The 15,884-nt window shown below is 38.9% G+C and overlaps 2 protein-coding genes across 3 annotated transcripts in view; one reads left to right on the top strand and one right to left on the bottom strand.

Annotated features, from left to right (window-relative positions):
* Nucleotides 1-4,117, bottom strand: part of arhgef25b (Rho guanine nucleotide exchange factor (GEF) 25b) — a 31,065-nt gene extending 26,948 nt beyond the window's left edge. Inside the window, exons 1-2 of one of the 2 annotated variants that reach the window (XM_044123423.1) lie at nt 3,904-4,117; nt 3,249-3,345 (exon numbers count right to left, since the gene is read on the bottom strand). In XM_044123423.1, coding sequence (XP_043979358.1) covers nt 3,249-3,345; nt 3,904-3,984 — 178 coding nt within the window. In that variant the 5' untranslated portion in view covers nt 3,985-4,117. The remainder of the gene's footprint in view (nt 1-3,248; nt 3,346-3,903) is intronic. The other variant, XM_044123424.1, reaches the window with a different exon arrangement.
* Nucleotides 4,118-8,124: 4,007 nt separating this feature from the next.
* ankrd33ab (ankyrin repeat domain 33Ab) lies at nt 8,125-12,405 on the top strand. Its single transcript, XM_044123422.1, has 4 exons — nt 8,125-8,382; nt 8,471-8,600; nt 8,710-8,850; nt 10,561-12,405. Exons 1-4 carry the CDS (start codon nt 8,125-8,127, stop codon nt 11,394-11,396), a joined length of 1,365 nt encoding a protein of 454 aa, XP_043979357.1. The 3' UTR covers nt 11,397-12,405.
* Nucleotides 12,406-15,884: the final 3,479 nt, after the last annotated feature.

The following is a 15,884-nucleotide window of genomic DNA, read 5'->3' as shown; positions in this document are numbered from 1 at the left end:
CTACTGGCACTTTTGAAATGCCAGAAGAGAGATCTTGGACACAGAAATACTGTCTCTTACTATTAATAATGATTTCATTTTTGATTTCATCACAGCTGCCAGTTGATGGCGGACAATTAATTACCATGGCAACGGAGCCAGCAGCAGCAACAGCTCAGATGCTAACTTTCAGCGTCTGAACGGCGGGTCCAAACCGACGGGTCCAGACCGACGAGCGCGCTTTGGCAGGCCCCGTTTAAATTTCTTCAGGAATTTTCTAGTTGTTGTTGGGATCTCAGTGAGAGAGAATGTTGCCTTTCCTTCAGGGGAGCGATGGATGAGATAGAGCAGCAGCACAAATACCAGGAAGTTCACTGGGACAGGAAACTGGGCTGAGCCACAAGGTTCAGTTCTCTGCAGGAATGACCGACCATGAATCTGAGGCCCGTGGAAGATTCAGTTCTTCAGGGTGTAAAATAAATGTTTCATAAGTCTTTGGCTATTTTTCTGTAGTTTAGTCTCTTGGATGGACCCTTAGTGCTTCAAGAGAAAAAAATTGAGACAGTTTAGTCCTCAATAGTGGAAAGAAACGCAGTTACTTCAGGGTTTGCATCACCCAGTGCATAATTGTTTTTTTTAATTAAATAAGCATTTTAGATCAAGAGAGATGCAACGTGTCTTTAGAGTAAAAAATAAATAAATTAGATACTGTTGTGCATGTACATGTATAATAAACATGCACAGTAGTGCCTAATTGGGAAGTGGGAGCATTGAAATGCCACAAATGAAAATCTGGAGCAGTGGAGCATTTATGTTCAATTCCCTTTCCTTTCACACTCTCACATAAAATCCAGCTCCACTAGACGCCTGTTTCCTTTTCCTCTTTGACGTTTCTGCAAGCACGTGTGATCCTTCCTCACATGGGCAACGGCATCACAAGCCAAGCAAACCAAAATACAACCAGCTGCAGAAGAACGAGCACAGCAGGAACACAAACATGGCCGTTTTAGGCACGTAGAAAGAAAATGATGTGAAAACAAAATGGATTGTGAAAACAATTTATGGTAATAACCATATTATAAGGTCGTAGTCTGAATGTTGCAGATGTTCACTGACACTGTGACTGAGTGGCTGAGTAGCTGCAGCTGAAGTTGCAAAGAAAACATAAATCAAACTCTTAAGATCGGGATCAAACCAGCAGAACATTTTGTTGGCTTTGCAGAGCCCCTTCTTCACCCCACACCCTCTTAAATAACCCAAAGAGAACTAAAATCACACACACTCTCCTCTGAACAAAGACCGTTCCCGCAAAACACAAGAATGTTTTACATTTAAAAGTTAAAAGTACTCGAAGCTCCAGATGTGCAGGAGTAAAAGCATCGTTAATGAAGTTTTTAAACAGTGGAGTCAGTGTTTTGTGTAGTTTATTCTGTGCATGTGTACCTCAAAAACATTGAAGTAGCTCTTCAAAGGGTTCATAAATATAAAATCACATCCTAAAAAATATCTGTCCATTGTTTAATAGTCAGGTTCAGCTTCGATCACTGAATGCTTTTAAAATTTTGAACTAGAGCTGAATAAATGGAGTGGAGATCCATTTAAAAACAGAAGAATGAATAACGACAACTTCGCCATCATCACGCAGCGAATGCATAAAAAATGACTTAAAATGCTAAGCAACATAAATCTATCTCCCTGACGGCTGGCCACTCCCATGACCATGCCGCCCTGGGCTGAGAGTCTTCTATCAATACCACCACTGCTGCTGAAGAAAACCAAATGTTATAAAGACTCGCACTGCTGACTCTGAAGCACAAACGTTTCATCTAGAAGCAAAATCAACGTTTCACCATCTGAGCACCGCTGCTGAAACTCGCCACAAGCAGGATTAGATTTAAACATATTTATGCACCAACTCAAACAAGGCTAAACATGGAAAAAGTCTGCAAAGACCAAAGCAAAAGCTGTTGCTATCGTCTGCACATGTAAACATAGAGCTCTGCTCTCTGACAGACGGAGAGCGACTGATCACAGCCACACGAAAACAACCCGGTTATCCTTCAGCAAACTCTGACCGACATCGTGATCCGTTTCTGCTAAAGCGCAATGATCTCTCCACAATGCGGGACTGCTGCATGTGCATGCCTTCCGCTGTGAGCAAACGCAGGCTTTATAATTCTGTAATTAATCATCAAAGCGGTGTAACATGAGACCCTCGCTTCTGGCCACTCGGTGTGTTGTGGTGCAGATCAGAGACCTGTTCATCAAATGTTAGGGCTGTGAGCACAGCGCCCCTTTAAGGGGAACCAAAGAGCTGCAGGCAACAGCAATCGAAATGCTCTAAACCCTAAAGCACAGGAGTGTCAAACTCATTTTTGTTTTGGGCCAAATCAAAAATCTGAATGTTCTCAAAGGGCCAGTTGTGCCTGAATATGTTGATAAAACCCATTAAACTGTTAAAATATTAATAAATAGCTGCTTGTTTCAGCATTCAATACGTCTTTCTTAAAATTAAATAACTGCTGATCAGTCCCTCCAGGATTTTGTGATTGTTTTTGTACTCAAAATCACAGATTTTGTGGTATTAATTTAGGAATATTTGTAAGGAATTTTGTGCTGATGTACAATGTCAAATGTGACTTTTAGCTACACTGTCAGTCACATACTATCACATGACATCAAGTAGGTCTGAGGCAGCAGTCACTTAAACTCAATGTCTTTCACCAATTTTGAGACACATTTGCAGCAAAATCTAAATGAAAATGTGGGGATTTGTTGATTTTGTGTGAATTTTGCAAATTTGTGAGAAACTGGAGGCTTCATGGAGTCTACAGGGCCGTGTAAAAAGCTACAGTGGGCCATATTTGGCCCCCGGGCCTTGCGTTTGACACCTATGCTCTGGTACTTCTGGTCTAGTTTCTGGAGGAAATATCTTAGTGAAATAAGACAAAACTCCCTTACAAGTAACTTTTCAGCAAAATCCAGCAGTTTGCTTTAAGTCAATAAATCCTTAATATTTATGAAAAACTTTTGGTTAAAATAGCAGGTTATTTCACAGATAACAGGGGGAAAATGTCCTTCCATCAATATTAAGCAAAAGGTGCCTCTGCAAGCTATTGACTTATTGAAAATTATAATTGGTAAGCAAAGATTGTTCTCTTACTTTGCGTTGATCTGTCACATAAAATCCCAATAAAGTAAATCAATGTTTGTGGTTGTAATTTCACAACATGTAGAAAGATTCAAGCACTTTGGATATGTTACTGTACCTTTAAATCCTGCAGCCATGCTGGACTTCCTGGCACAGACGAGCTGCGTCCTGATCTCCTGACGGTCCTCATCTGACGGAAAACTGGTTCCTGAGACCTGATCCACAAAACAGAAAACCGAGCGAGCGCGTCAGGAAGACAGGAGAAAGACAACGTAATTTATAGAAAAAGTAGCATAATGTGGGATTGTATTCAGGTGTGAGCAGTAGAAAAGATGATTACATGTTTGTCAGAGCTTCACCTCTCCTTTAGCTTGTCTGTCAAATAAACTTGTCTCTTATCTTATCTGAGGAATTTCTCCAAGGGGCAAAAAGGATAAATGAACGCTGCACAACAGGAACTCAGACAAAGAAGAAGTGAATTTATTTTATGTTTGAGGCTTAATTGATTGGAAAAAGTTGGGGGAAATATTTACAAATAAATATATTAATGAACATAAGGTACAGCTGATTTTAAACTGATCTGACAGAGAACGGCTTCAATAAATTTGCTTTATACACTCTTGCGTTTTGAGATCTTATGAAATATCTTCCTCTATTGCATCTAAAAGAAATCCTGCATTAATTTAAGCTTATTGATTATTAAGAGCAGCTCCGCTGCTACTTTAACAACCTTTATACTTTAGAAAAGTTGGTGTGACAGACCAAACACTCACTTTTCCAGGGCCGTGAGTCTTCCCCTGCACTTTTGCCAAAGTCTTCATTTTGCTTTTTCCTCTTGTGTGCTTATATCTCATCAAATACGGATTTGATTTTGAAAGGGATTCCAGAAAAACGTCTGCATCCTCCCGTCTAAAATCCGGCAAACAGAAGATAATTCCCTTCCTCCGTCAGTTCTTTCTTTCTCCTTTGGTTTGCAGGAGACAGAAAGCCGAACGCAGGCGCCTCTGGTCGATGTCTGGTGATCCGTCAACCCGGGCAGGTCTGGTCCCGTCCCACAGATCTCTGCTCACTCTGTGAAAAACATTCTTGGGAATAAACACAAAGTGCCTTGTGAAAATATTCACAAACCAGAATTTTTCAGTTGTGATTTTTTGTCAACAACAAACTTTGACATATTTCATTGAGACTTTTCTGCCGCTGACCAACACAAAGTGATGCATAGCTGTGAAGTGGATGGTAGGAGGCTTGCTTTAGGTTTTATTTTTAGAAATCTACATCAATGCTTAGCAGAAACATTTCTCCATGTCCATTTGGAGTGTGACTCGACCAGCTCAGCACTTCTAGAGACGACAGTGTTTTTGCCAAACAGCTCAAATTCAGCCAGATTGGATGGAAAACATCTGCAAACATCAATTTTTCAAGTCTTACCACAGATTCTCCTTCGGATTTCAGTTTGGACTTTGAGCCATTTTACCACGTAAATATACTTTGATCTCAACTTACAGTCCAAAGAGCTTTTCTTTTTCTCTGCCCTCTATTAAACACAGTCTGTACACAGCAGCAAAACCAGCTAATTAAAAAATAATGCTTTTCATGTTTTATTGTGTTCTCATTTTTAAGGAACAATGACAAACATCAAATAATTATTTTGAAAAAAAAGGAAAACGACACCAAACTACAACTAAAAACATTCAATAAAATTCCTGGACTTAGTGCGATCCCTATATTAAATCCCATAGTGGTATTGCAGAAGAAGACAAATCAGAAAATACACTAAAACCAGCAGATTTTATGTAATTTTTGTATTTATAAAAACTTCATCTTTACATTTTTAAACACTTTAGTTTGATGTCACCTCAGCTCTACCAGATTATTGTTCTTACCTCCTCAGATTATGCACACATTGCATTTAGCATTTAGAGCAAAGAGTTTAATTTTAATTTACCTTATATCTATCTTATAAGAACACTTTTCACCAAGTGTCCACATGTTTGTCAGGACTTTTAGTCTCTTTCATTCTTTCTTCCATAAAGGCTCAATTTGTAGATTTCAAGAGTAGAAAATGTTCTTTTAGGTGATTCCCCCCGGATTTCTACGACTTACAAAACAAATGTTCACAAATGACCTTTGCAACAATCTCAGCGCTTAAATTGAGTCGGATGCAGAATTAGATTAACGTTAACCACATAAACAATACGGCAAACTTGGCTGAAATCGTTTTTAACAGGTAATACAATGTCTCCAAACACAATAAATATAGAGAATTTTCATCGGTACTGATAATGTTTTTTATTCAGTAACAAAAAGAGGCTGATTCACATTATTGGGATCTTATTATCATCACTAAAGTCTGTAATTTAGCTCTGAAATGCTAAATCTCAGTGCTGATTTCCTGCTGCACGTTGGTCACATCTGATTGGATTTCACTGTCTTATCAATTAATTACATTCCGCTTCATAAGCAGCTTACACTTCTTTTACTGCAGTACATCTCAATTAATTACCTGATTGTTGGGAGATTGCATAATTCTTCCAGTTTTGAACAAATAAAACACATTATTATTGTTATTAATAAAAGAAAGTTACTAGACGACATACAATTTTATTTCTCACAAGCTGGACTGTTTGCAATCATTCCTCATCATTTATTGTGACACTCCTATGCCCCTTTACAGGTTGAATTGAGTTTAAATTAATCATATCTTCTGAGAATGAAAAAAAAAGACAATAGAAAAGCACAAAGAATGTGCAAAGACATACGTTTCCAGCTTGAAAGCATTAAGGAGGCAAAAATGAAATTGGTCTGAGAGGCAAGTAATCCTCTGTCCTGAAAGCTGTTTTAAAAGGGATGAGCTGAGCGCAGCAGATAAGTGAGCAGTGTCTCCGCTGGGACTCGGAGAAGTCTTCTCCTCCTAGCTTTCCATCAGAGTTTGCAGATGGGTAATCTTCATCTGTTTGCAGAAACTGGAGGAAACTCTGACGGCTGCTCTGGAGTAACTCTGGGAGAAATCAGGAGATACTTAGAGGAAGTGACAGAAGAGGGACCCTGGATTGCAACAACTCCCAGCGGAGCCGCTGCCCTTCATTGGTGAGTTTACAGACCTTACCAATATTCAAACTGCAGTAGACGCTGTGGTGTTATTTCTTTTCGTTCTCTAAATCGTGTAAAAACACATTAACACACACTACCATCCTCAAAACATGTATTTACAGCAGTTTATTTATAAATCGATGAAGAATCCAATATTTTATATTGACATTCATTAGAGTATATCTGATGCATGCTCTGCAATATGTGTTTAAAAGCCTCAACAGGAAGTTTTAATTTGGTTTAATAACATTTTGGTGGTTTGAGCAGAGTCAGACCCGTAGCTCGGCGGCTCCACATGTCAACTTCTCCTCATTTAACCCTCCTGAGTTTAGCGGCGTATTTTTACTGCTGATCCACTTACTCCCCAGTAAAAACACACTGATCTGATGGCGTTACATCTGTGACTCACAGCAACGTACCAGTCATAATCCCCGACTCTTCCTGCTCCTTCCCAGCCTGTCAACAAGAAAACTATTGACTCTGTTTTCCAATCAAGCAGATCTAAAATTTTATCCAGAGTGTATCGAAACACAGTAGCCTCTTCTCCACGTTTTGTCACATTAAAACCACAAACTTCAAAGCATTTTATTGGGAATTAAGATGCATGACAACTAGATTTTTGCAAAGAAGGAGGAATACAGCCGTCAGTTTTTTAGGCTTTGCCTCTCGCAGCTTCACACATGACTGGAAATTTTGCAGTTGTCTTTTCAAAAAAGCTGAAACCTCAGTCAGATTGGATGAAGACGGTTTGTGAAAATTGTTTTCCATTCTAACCTATGGATATGATTTGATCTAAACCATTGCATTACAGCTCTACCTGTATGTTTGCAGTGTTTGGAGTGTGAAGCTCTGCCCCAGTCTCCAGTCTGTTGCATCTTCCAATCCATGAGTTGGGATATTTGAAAAACATTTGCAAAATTTGAAGTATTCAAATTCATCAACATAGTGAAGTTATAGCTAGCTCTTCTTCTTTACAAAGTTAAAAATAAACAATTACCAGAAATAATTTAAACATTATTAAAGACTAAGGAGAAAATGTATACGTTATGGTGGGAATCACAGTTTAAAGAACTAAAACTTTTGTCTCAGAAAGTCGAGTCAAACTATGGAATAATTTGAATATTGAACTTTGACAATGTCCAAACATAAAACTGTTAAAATGACCGTAACGTTTGATCATTTCACAGGTTTACAGCGGTGCCATAATGAGTAGAGCTCTATGTTCAGAGTTTGGGATATTATGTAGTAACGCAGCTTTAAGTCTGCACACACAGCTGTGTGTGTTCCTGGTCTTCATGATGTCAAGTCAAGTTTATTTGTACTACACATTTCAGGAATGAGGCAGTTCAAAGAGCTTCACATCATGAAAACAAAATAACCAATCATGAAACAAGAAAAAAAGCATGAATTTTTCTCAAATGACTTCTTCAAAATCATCAAGCAAATACAGATCAGATCTTTTCGTCAATGTTACACGTACCACCAACCAAAAGCTTCTTTAGCCTTTGCTTGACTTAAAGTGTTTGAGAGTTTTCTGGAAGTTTGTTCCAGATTGGTGGTGCAGCTGAATGCTATTCCTCCTAGTTTGGTTCTGGGGATGAAGGGCAGACCAGAACCAGAAGACCTGCGTGGTTGATACAACAAAAAGTCTTTAATGTATTTTGGTGCTAAAACATTCACTGATTTATAAGTATTTTTAAATTCTCTGAGTTACAGGAAGCCAGTGCACGGACTTAAAAATCTGCTGCATGTTCGCTAAAGTTCTTATGGGCTCCAGTTCTTATGGGCTCCAGTTCTTTTTGCTGATTAGACTATCTTTGTTTTATTTTTAATTTTTATTTTTTATTGCTTAGATGTGACCAAACAAGTTGGAGTGACTCCCGTTCCAGTGGTTCCGTTGGACGATGGCAGCTGCAGCAGAGGACCCCCACCTGGGCTCAGGTCCGGATGGCGACGGCGACGCACCAGGACTGGACTCGGACTCTGACAGCATCCTGTCCGATGACTCTGTGCTCCCTGACACCTCAGTGGAGGCAGCAAACAGCAGCGCAGCCAACACTGTCTACGAGGCGTGCGTCCGCAACGACTCGGCCACTCTGCAGAAAGTTCTGGAGAGAGGGGTCACCAGGGAGGAGGTGATGGAGCTGGACATTAACGGATGGGTGAGAGTCTAACTTGTGATTTAAAGTATTCAACAGCTTCAGCTGTTTGAAATCCAGTGCAGTTGCTGATGTTTGATTTCACCAACAGAACGGCCTCATGGTGGCTTGCTGCAAGGGTTTCCTTGGCATTGTCCATGGGCTTCACTTCTGCCCCTTCATAGACATAAATCATCAGGATAATGAAGGCAACACGGCACTAATGATTGCATCTCAAGGAGGTGAGTGCAATAAAATACAGCAAGTACCTACAAAATGCTGCGGATAAATGACTGACTGAGCTCAGAATAAAGTGATTATTTGGTCTTTGGCTCTCTGCTCTTCTTGCAGGTCATATATTCATAGTGATGTATCTCCTAAACTACTACCCAGGTGTTGACACTGAAATAAGGGACTGCAGAGGATTCACCGCCCTCATCAAAGCCGCTATGACCGGCCGCTGTGACGTCGTAGCTGCCCTTGTTATGGCCGGTATGTAAGGATTAAGGAAGAGAGACAGTTTCTGTTCATAAGGTTGGGTTGTTCAAGGAGGGTAATATGCAAAATCAACGTTTCTTTGAGCTTTAAATCATGATATAATGTTATTCCCTCATCCAAAACATACCTGGAGTTTTGCTTTGCTCTCGCAAAGTGCCCCCTCTTTGCCCAAAGCTCCTCCTCAGAGCCCGTCTCCCACTCAGCTCCTCCAGACTAGCGGCGGCAGCAACTAACAAACACCTGCTGGAACTGACAGTCTGTTGAACTCATCATACGAACTACTTCTCAGTTCAGTGCTCCTGAGAACGGTAGTTATTGGCATCATGGAGAAGCATTGTGGTGATAATGAACTGAAGGTGGAGTTTCTGAAAGAGCAGGAGGTTCTTAAAGAGACAGAGGCCAATTTCTAGGCATCAAACTGAAAGGTCAATTTTCTTTAACTGTTTGATATATGCAGCATTATTATAACAACTGCAGGTAACATAGTTACTTGATTGTGCTATAAAATGGTAATATGTGCCTAGAAAATGCATAATACTACAAAATGAAAAAGATTTTGTGTCTTTATATTTCACTCCAAAGATGCCAGTATTTCTAATGTTGACTTAAAGTTGGTTTTTCAAACAATTCCTGGTTTTCTGAGCGTCTTTGAGGTTTGTTTAAAGTTTTTATTTTGAGTTACGTCTTTTCTTTATCAGGTACAGTAACTGAATAAAATAAAACAAAAGCAACCAAATTCAAAAGAAAAACCTCTGATTTTGAGAAAGTTAAGGTAAATAGTGACAATTACAATTGTGGAAAGAACTGAAAGGATATTCTGGATGTCTAAACAATTTGGACTTTCATGTATAATGAAGGGAATGAATCAAAAAACAGAAAAAAAACAGGGAGAGTGTTGGATAAAAAGAAACGTAGATTCCTCAGCTCCACAGAAGCGTCTCAGCGCGGCTGATGACAGCAGCCATGTTTCATCAGCGCCTATTTAAAGCCGGCTGACTCGGCTCCTGAGTTAATGACTCGGTGACGCGTGGCTGCTTTAAGGGATCATTCTGAGGGCATTATCACATGTCCACAGTAATCTCCTGACTGGTCCTCCTGGCAGGCTGTAGATTAGGTACTTACTTACTTCTTTTTAGCTCATGTTTTTCAAACTCGCTGCTGTGACTGACCAGATTTCTGGTAAAGATTGCAGACACTTTACTTTGGCATTGAACTGTGATGAACAAAATCACAGGGCAGTTAATGGACTTTATGCGACTTCCAACACTAACTCAACTCCCAAGCAATGAATTTTGACTAGTCAAGTCAATGTGTCTTGTTTAGGACATTTCAGCAACAAGGCTGTTCGAAGTGCTTTACATCATAAAAACAAAATGCAGACCAAAACCAGACGATACGTTGAAGATACAACGGCAGATCTTTAATGTATTTTGGTGGTAAGTTATTCAGTGATTTATAAATTAACAGAAGTATTTTTAAAGTCTATTTTCCAGACTACAGGGACCCAGTGAAAGGGCTTTAAAGCTGGGCTGATGAGCTCTATTTTCCTGGTTTTAGTGAGCAGCAGCGTTCTGGATTAGCTGCAGCTGTCTGGTTGATTTTTTACGCAGACCTGAGAAGACACTAAAGACTAAAGAGCCAGCTTCTCTTCCTCCTCTTGTTCCTTCTCCTCCTCTTCCTCCTCATGTCTTTCTTTCTTTTCAGGGGCTGATGTAAACGCAGTGGACTCCTTCCGGGGAAGGTGCGCTCGTGACTGGGCCCTGAAAACAGGTCGCTATGAGACCTTTCACCGTCTTCGCCGCCTCACCATGCGGCCGAGAGCCGAGCCGTTCTGCGAGAGCTACGTCCCGGAGTGGCCCGACCTCGCGGGCAGAGTGGCCAGGACGACGTCTCAGAAGACGTCTGCAGAGAAGATCACACTGCGGATCAAAAACACATTTGGATTCAGCTTTCCTCGCGACCCCCAGGAGAACGGGGTGATGGACCACATGGTGCGCATGACCACCAGCGTCCACAGTCCGCTCGTTGTAACTGGGTGCCACCCTCTGCTGCCCACCAGCCCACCCGAGGTGGGGAAGAGACGGCTCGCGGTGGCGGAGCTGGTGAAGAAGCATCCACAGAAGGATCTGGAAGGCAGCTCGGTGTGCCACAGCAACGGCTCGGTGTCGCACATCACCCCCGGCGTCCACTCTGCAGAGACAGTGGCCTCAGTGTGCTGCCCTGACACCGAGCGCAGAGGCAGCATCCTGTCGGTGGCCTCCAACAAGGTGGCCACCGCCTTCATCCCTCGAAGCATGGCGAGACGCAACAGCGTGTTCCCCTCTGGGTGTATCCCTCAGATCAACGTGAACAAGCCTTCAGACCCAACGCCAAAGAAAGAGAAGAAGAAGAAGAAGAAAGATAAGGGCTACCTGGAGCCACCTAAGTGGAAATACAAGGAGCATAAGGACGAGAAGAAGAAGGAGAAGAAAAACGCAGAGAAAGACAAGGAAGGGAAAGGAAACAAAAAGGACAAAGAGAGTAGAAAGACAAAAAATTAATGGTGGAAACAAATAACTCCAAGGCGCTCTCCTCTGGATAATAACAATAATTCATAATTCACGTCAAAACATGTCTGAATTTGACCATTTAATGCTGCTAAAAACATTCTAGTGAATGTTTTACTTTATTTGCCTGGGAGTTTGGGGACGTTCAATTTCATGCCCCACTGAAGAAAAACATCTAAAATCAGCCCTGAACCCCTAGGAGCATTTCTTCCACACAGACATCAGTTTAAAAATGTTTTGGCAAGATTTCACTTAACCTGAAGCTCTAAAAGTCACAAAAATACCTCAAATGTACAAAATATTTCTAGGAAATTTTAAACAGTGTAGCAATATTTGAACATTGTTGGTATCAGTAAAAACTTCAGAGACACTTTTTTTATAAGATGCATCACATAAAACCCATATTGAATCATTTATTGGCAGATAAAGTGCCTAAATCATCACCCATTCAATACAGATCAGGTGTTTGTCTATATTTGTTGCTATTTACAATTCAAGCTCTAAATGTGGAAGCTAAATTATTGCAGCTTATTATTTTTGCTGCGCAGCACAAATGTAAGAGCTGCACAGCAAAAAGACCAATCACAGTTTGACCTTAATAAAAAAACCACAAAAATCAGATTTTATTAGAATCGTATCTGATAGACCAACACAAAGAGATTAAAACACATAAAATGGGAGAAAAATGATACATGACTTTCACATTTTTGAGCAAGTGACATCTAAAAAGTGTGGCATAAATTTGTACTAGACCGATAGGCTTAAATTAAATGTTGTCTTCAGGGTGGCCAAAGAATGAGACGATTAAAGCAAATTTATCAGTCAGAATAACCAAGTCAAAAGAAAAAGGAATCATCAGTGCATATATTGTGGAGAATCAACCCAAAAGCCAGAGAGACATTAAACTAAGGATTAACTCTGAATAATAATAATAATAATAATAATAATAATAATAATAATAATAATAATAATAATAATAATAATAATAATAATAATAATAATAAATATTTGTATTTCTAAAATAATTAAAAAAAATTCTACCGCTTTGTAAGTATAGTTTGATCAACTTTGTGTTGTTTTATCACCTAAAACAACACAAACATATTATAAATTTGTGGTTGCAATATGATAAGATGCAGAAAGGTTAAAAGGCCATGAGTACCAGTTTATGCGAAAGAATCATTTTATTATCTTATTATTGTTTATTATTTTACAGCCTGTGTGGATGAGAAGGAATATAACGAAGAGTACATGTAAATCCTCACGTCTTCTGCAGATTTCTAATATTGCCAACAACTTATCAATAAGATATGAACAGTTCTCAGTCCATAGGTGCATGGTTTTAAATAAATTTAGAGTTTCTAAGGTTAGTGTGATATTTCTTAGTATTTAAATATATTTAAAATGTATAAATGATTGTGAAAAATGGAATAAAAGACTTGAATTCACTTAAGATTTGTGAAGGTAGTTTTCATGAAACATTCAGAACATTCTTGCTCAATAAAATTATATGAATACAAATGGTTAATTTATTAAATGATCATTATAAATGATGAATCATCATTATTAATTTCTACATCCATTTCGTTTGACCGAACAGTGAAGTGTTATGATTTGGGTTTGTTTTGCAGCCATAGTTGGCCATTAATTTACCAAAGTATAAAAAAAAAATCAAGCAGTTGCAGAATTCATTAAATACAAATTATTTATGAAACATGAAAGTTTTCGTATAAAAATAAATGTTCACACACAAATATCTGTACATAGATAACAAACAAGATTCAAGCTTTCATGTTTAAATTTTTACAATCTAAATTTTTTGATCGAGGAGAGCAATATTCAATTTAATTTGCCTGTTTCAGCAGAGATGAATGAAAAAATAAATACTGGGTTTATAGCTTAAATAAATTGGTAAATTTACCAATAAAATTACAAAGAATAATTTTCAGCGTTTGATTGTTGGATTAGCCTGACGCTCGGTTTGTTTAACAGCTAAACAAATAACAACAACTGTGATTGTTGTTAAGCTCAGACGATCAAATCTGTTTGGAAACACTTTTGGCGATGCTCTTAAAAAGAAGAGCGACTTTAAATCAAATCCTGCTAAACCTGATTCAACCTCAGGTCAGTCCGGTCTGAACAATCCCATATAACCCAGACCAATCTGATTACGTCTTCACACTACTGCCTGGATTATTGCTTATCTGAGCAAACTTTAAAACAAAGTTCGAGTCAAATAAATTTCTTTCAGCGTTCTCCAAGAGAGTCCTGAAGACAGTCAATCCCCCTTTCTGCTGGAAAGTTAGCCATCTCCGTTGTTGATCGCTCTGCTCCTCTTTCCTAGTGAATAAACAGTACAGTATGTGCAGAGGAGCGTTTCCTCAGGGCAGTTTGCAATTTCCTGCATATATTTGACCTACAAATGTGTTTCCTGAAGAGCTGGCTCTTAAATAAATGCTGTTTGAAATGTTGCTAAATCAGAGTGAAACAATTGGAAACCTCAACAGGAAAGGCTGCAGCAGCAGAATCTGTATTTTACTGGACAGATTTACAGATTAAATGTGCAAACAATATATATATATATATATATATATATATATAATACCTTAAATATATATATATATATATATAACCCATATATATATTATATATATATATATATATATATATATATATATATATATATATATATATATAGGGAACTGCACTACACCGCTGCCATTAAGTACGACCTAAACTGAGTTTCCAGGGAGAATCTCGTATGTTACAAGAAGAAACGGCCCAAATGGCCTTGAGGTACCCCTGATGTTTTCTCCAGATGCAGATAAAGACTGGCACTATGCTTCACTGAGCCTTAAAATCAGCTGATGATGTTAATAATTCTTGTTTGTTTTTTTGTTTTTTTTGGGGGGGGGGTTCTGTTCTTGGATTCCTTTAAATCAGACTAAGGCTTTTTTTAGATGTTTTACTCAACATCATGATTCAGACAGGTTAAATTTAAACATTTGTTTAACTCTGCAGGTCTGGCTGTAGTTAGTCCTGGAAGTGGCAAATGAACCACAAAATGCTGTAAATCTGTTTATTTGAGACATAAGAAGGGGGTGATCATAAAGTTATATTGAAATTCGTTTGATAATCTGAAGCAGATTTTCAAGTTTGACAAAAATCAAAACCACAATAAATCTATAAGTGGCTAAACACTTTTCAGAGAATTGTAGGTGTGCAATCAGAGTGTGTTGATTAACCATAACAGCTTCTACACCACTGTAAAAAAACAAAAATGTCCTTCTCAACACCCACACCTACTGAATGAATGCACTGACTGGTCATAGATGCATTTCCTTCATTTCTTTAAATTACACTGGCTTCAGAGTAATTTAAAGAAAACTGTAAAGAATTATGATTCTTTCTTTACAATAGGTGGCTCCGACCGCCTGTAGGGTAACTCTCTAAACCTACTGAGGCAGATTTCAGCTTATCTGTTAACAATGTCATGCTGCTCTGTTTACTCCTGCCAACAGGTTTTCTTTGCTCGTCAGCAATTTGGATATTCGGAGGAAATGGAAAAACTTGTCCTCATGCTGCTGAAACAGGGAGGCCACCTGGACTACTGTTGAGCTCAAGTTATTAAAAACAAACATTTCCCAGAATCCTCTGCAGCTGCTGCCACCAGGGTTAACATGAGACCGCGCTGCGCTACATGAGAACGTTTACAGAAACCCTTCCAGGAAGCCGCAGGGCCTCTTATTATTCAAAAGCTGTTTAGATGATCTAGTTGTTCCTCTGCCGTGCAACAAGGAGGTTTAACTTTCTAAATTTGGCTTTAATGGTTTTGTGATGCAAACAATAAGCCTTTTTCTAAGTACATGAATATATGATAAAGACCACTATTTATACTTTATGTTTGAAGTATTTTTATTTCACCAAGATGTTTCTTCTGACTGAACATTAACACTTTGGAGTCACTCAGTTAAAATCCCAAATAAAATCTGAAGGAAAACCTGTGAAGTGAGCTACAGATTAGGGTGATGGAGAGGAGACCTTCCAGCCTCATCAGCAAAGATAAGTCGTCAAAATAAAAACAGAAAACGCTAGTTGGCAATTGTAAGGATTTTGAGGGCAAAGATGATCCCACCATTCATAAATCCTTTTCCACATTCCATTTTTGCCAAATTGTAAAAAATATTTGCTTTAAATTAATTTTCCGTGTACATCTATCTATTCTCTATTGCCACTTGTCCACGCACAGTCACAGAGGACATCTGGCAGAAAAACCTGGACAGGCTTTTATTTTTTTGACTCTACTTGTTTTCTGATGCGATCTCTTTCGATAAATGTGTGTGAAATATCTCTGTTTTGGTCATATGTAGCTTCTAAAATGACTTCTCCAACCCACAAGTGAGGAAAATGTCAACAGGAAAAGAATAGAAGATACAGAATTTCACTCGGGTGGATTTTAGGACAAGCTGGTGACTCATGCAA

Source organism: Gambusia affinis, linkage group LG07 (assembly GCF_019740435.1).
Source record: "Gambusia affinis linkage group LG07, SWU_Gaff_1.0, whole genome shotgun sequence".
In the NCBI taxonomy this organism is placed as follows: domain Eukaryota; kingdom Metazoa; phylum Chordata; class Actinopteri; order Cyprinodontiformes; family Poeciliidae; genus Gambusia; species Gambusia affinis.
Note: the sequence above shows the minus strand (reverse complement) of the source record. Positions and strands in the feature narration are given on the sequence as shown.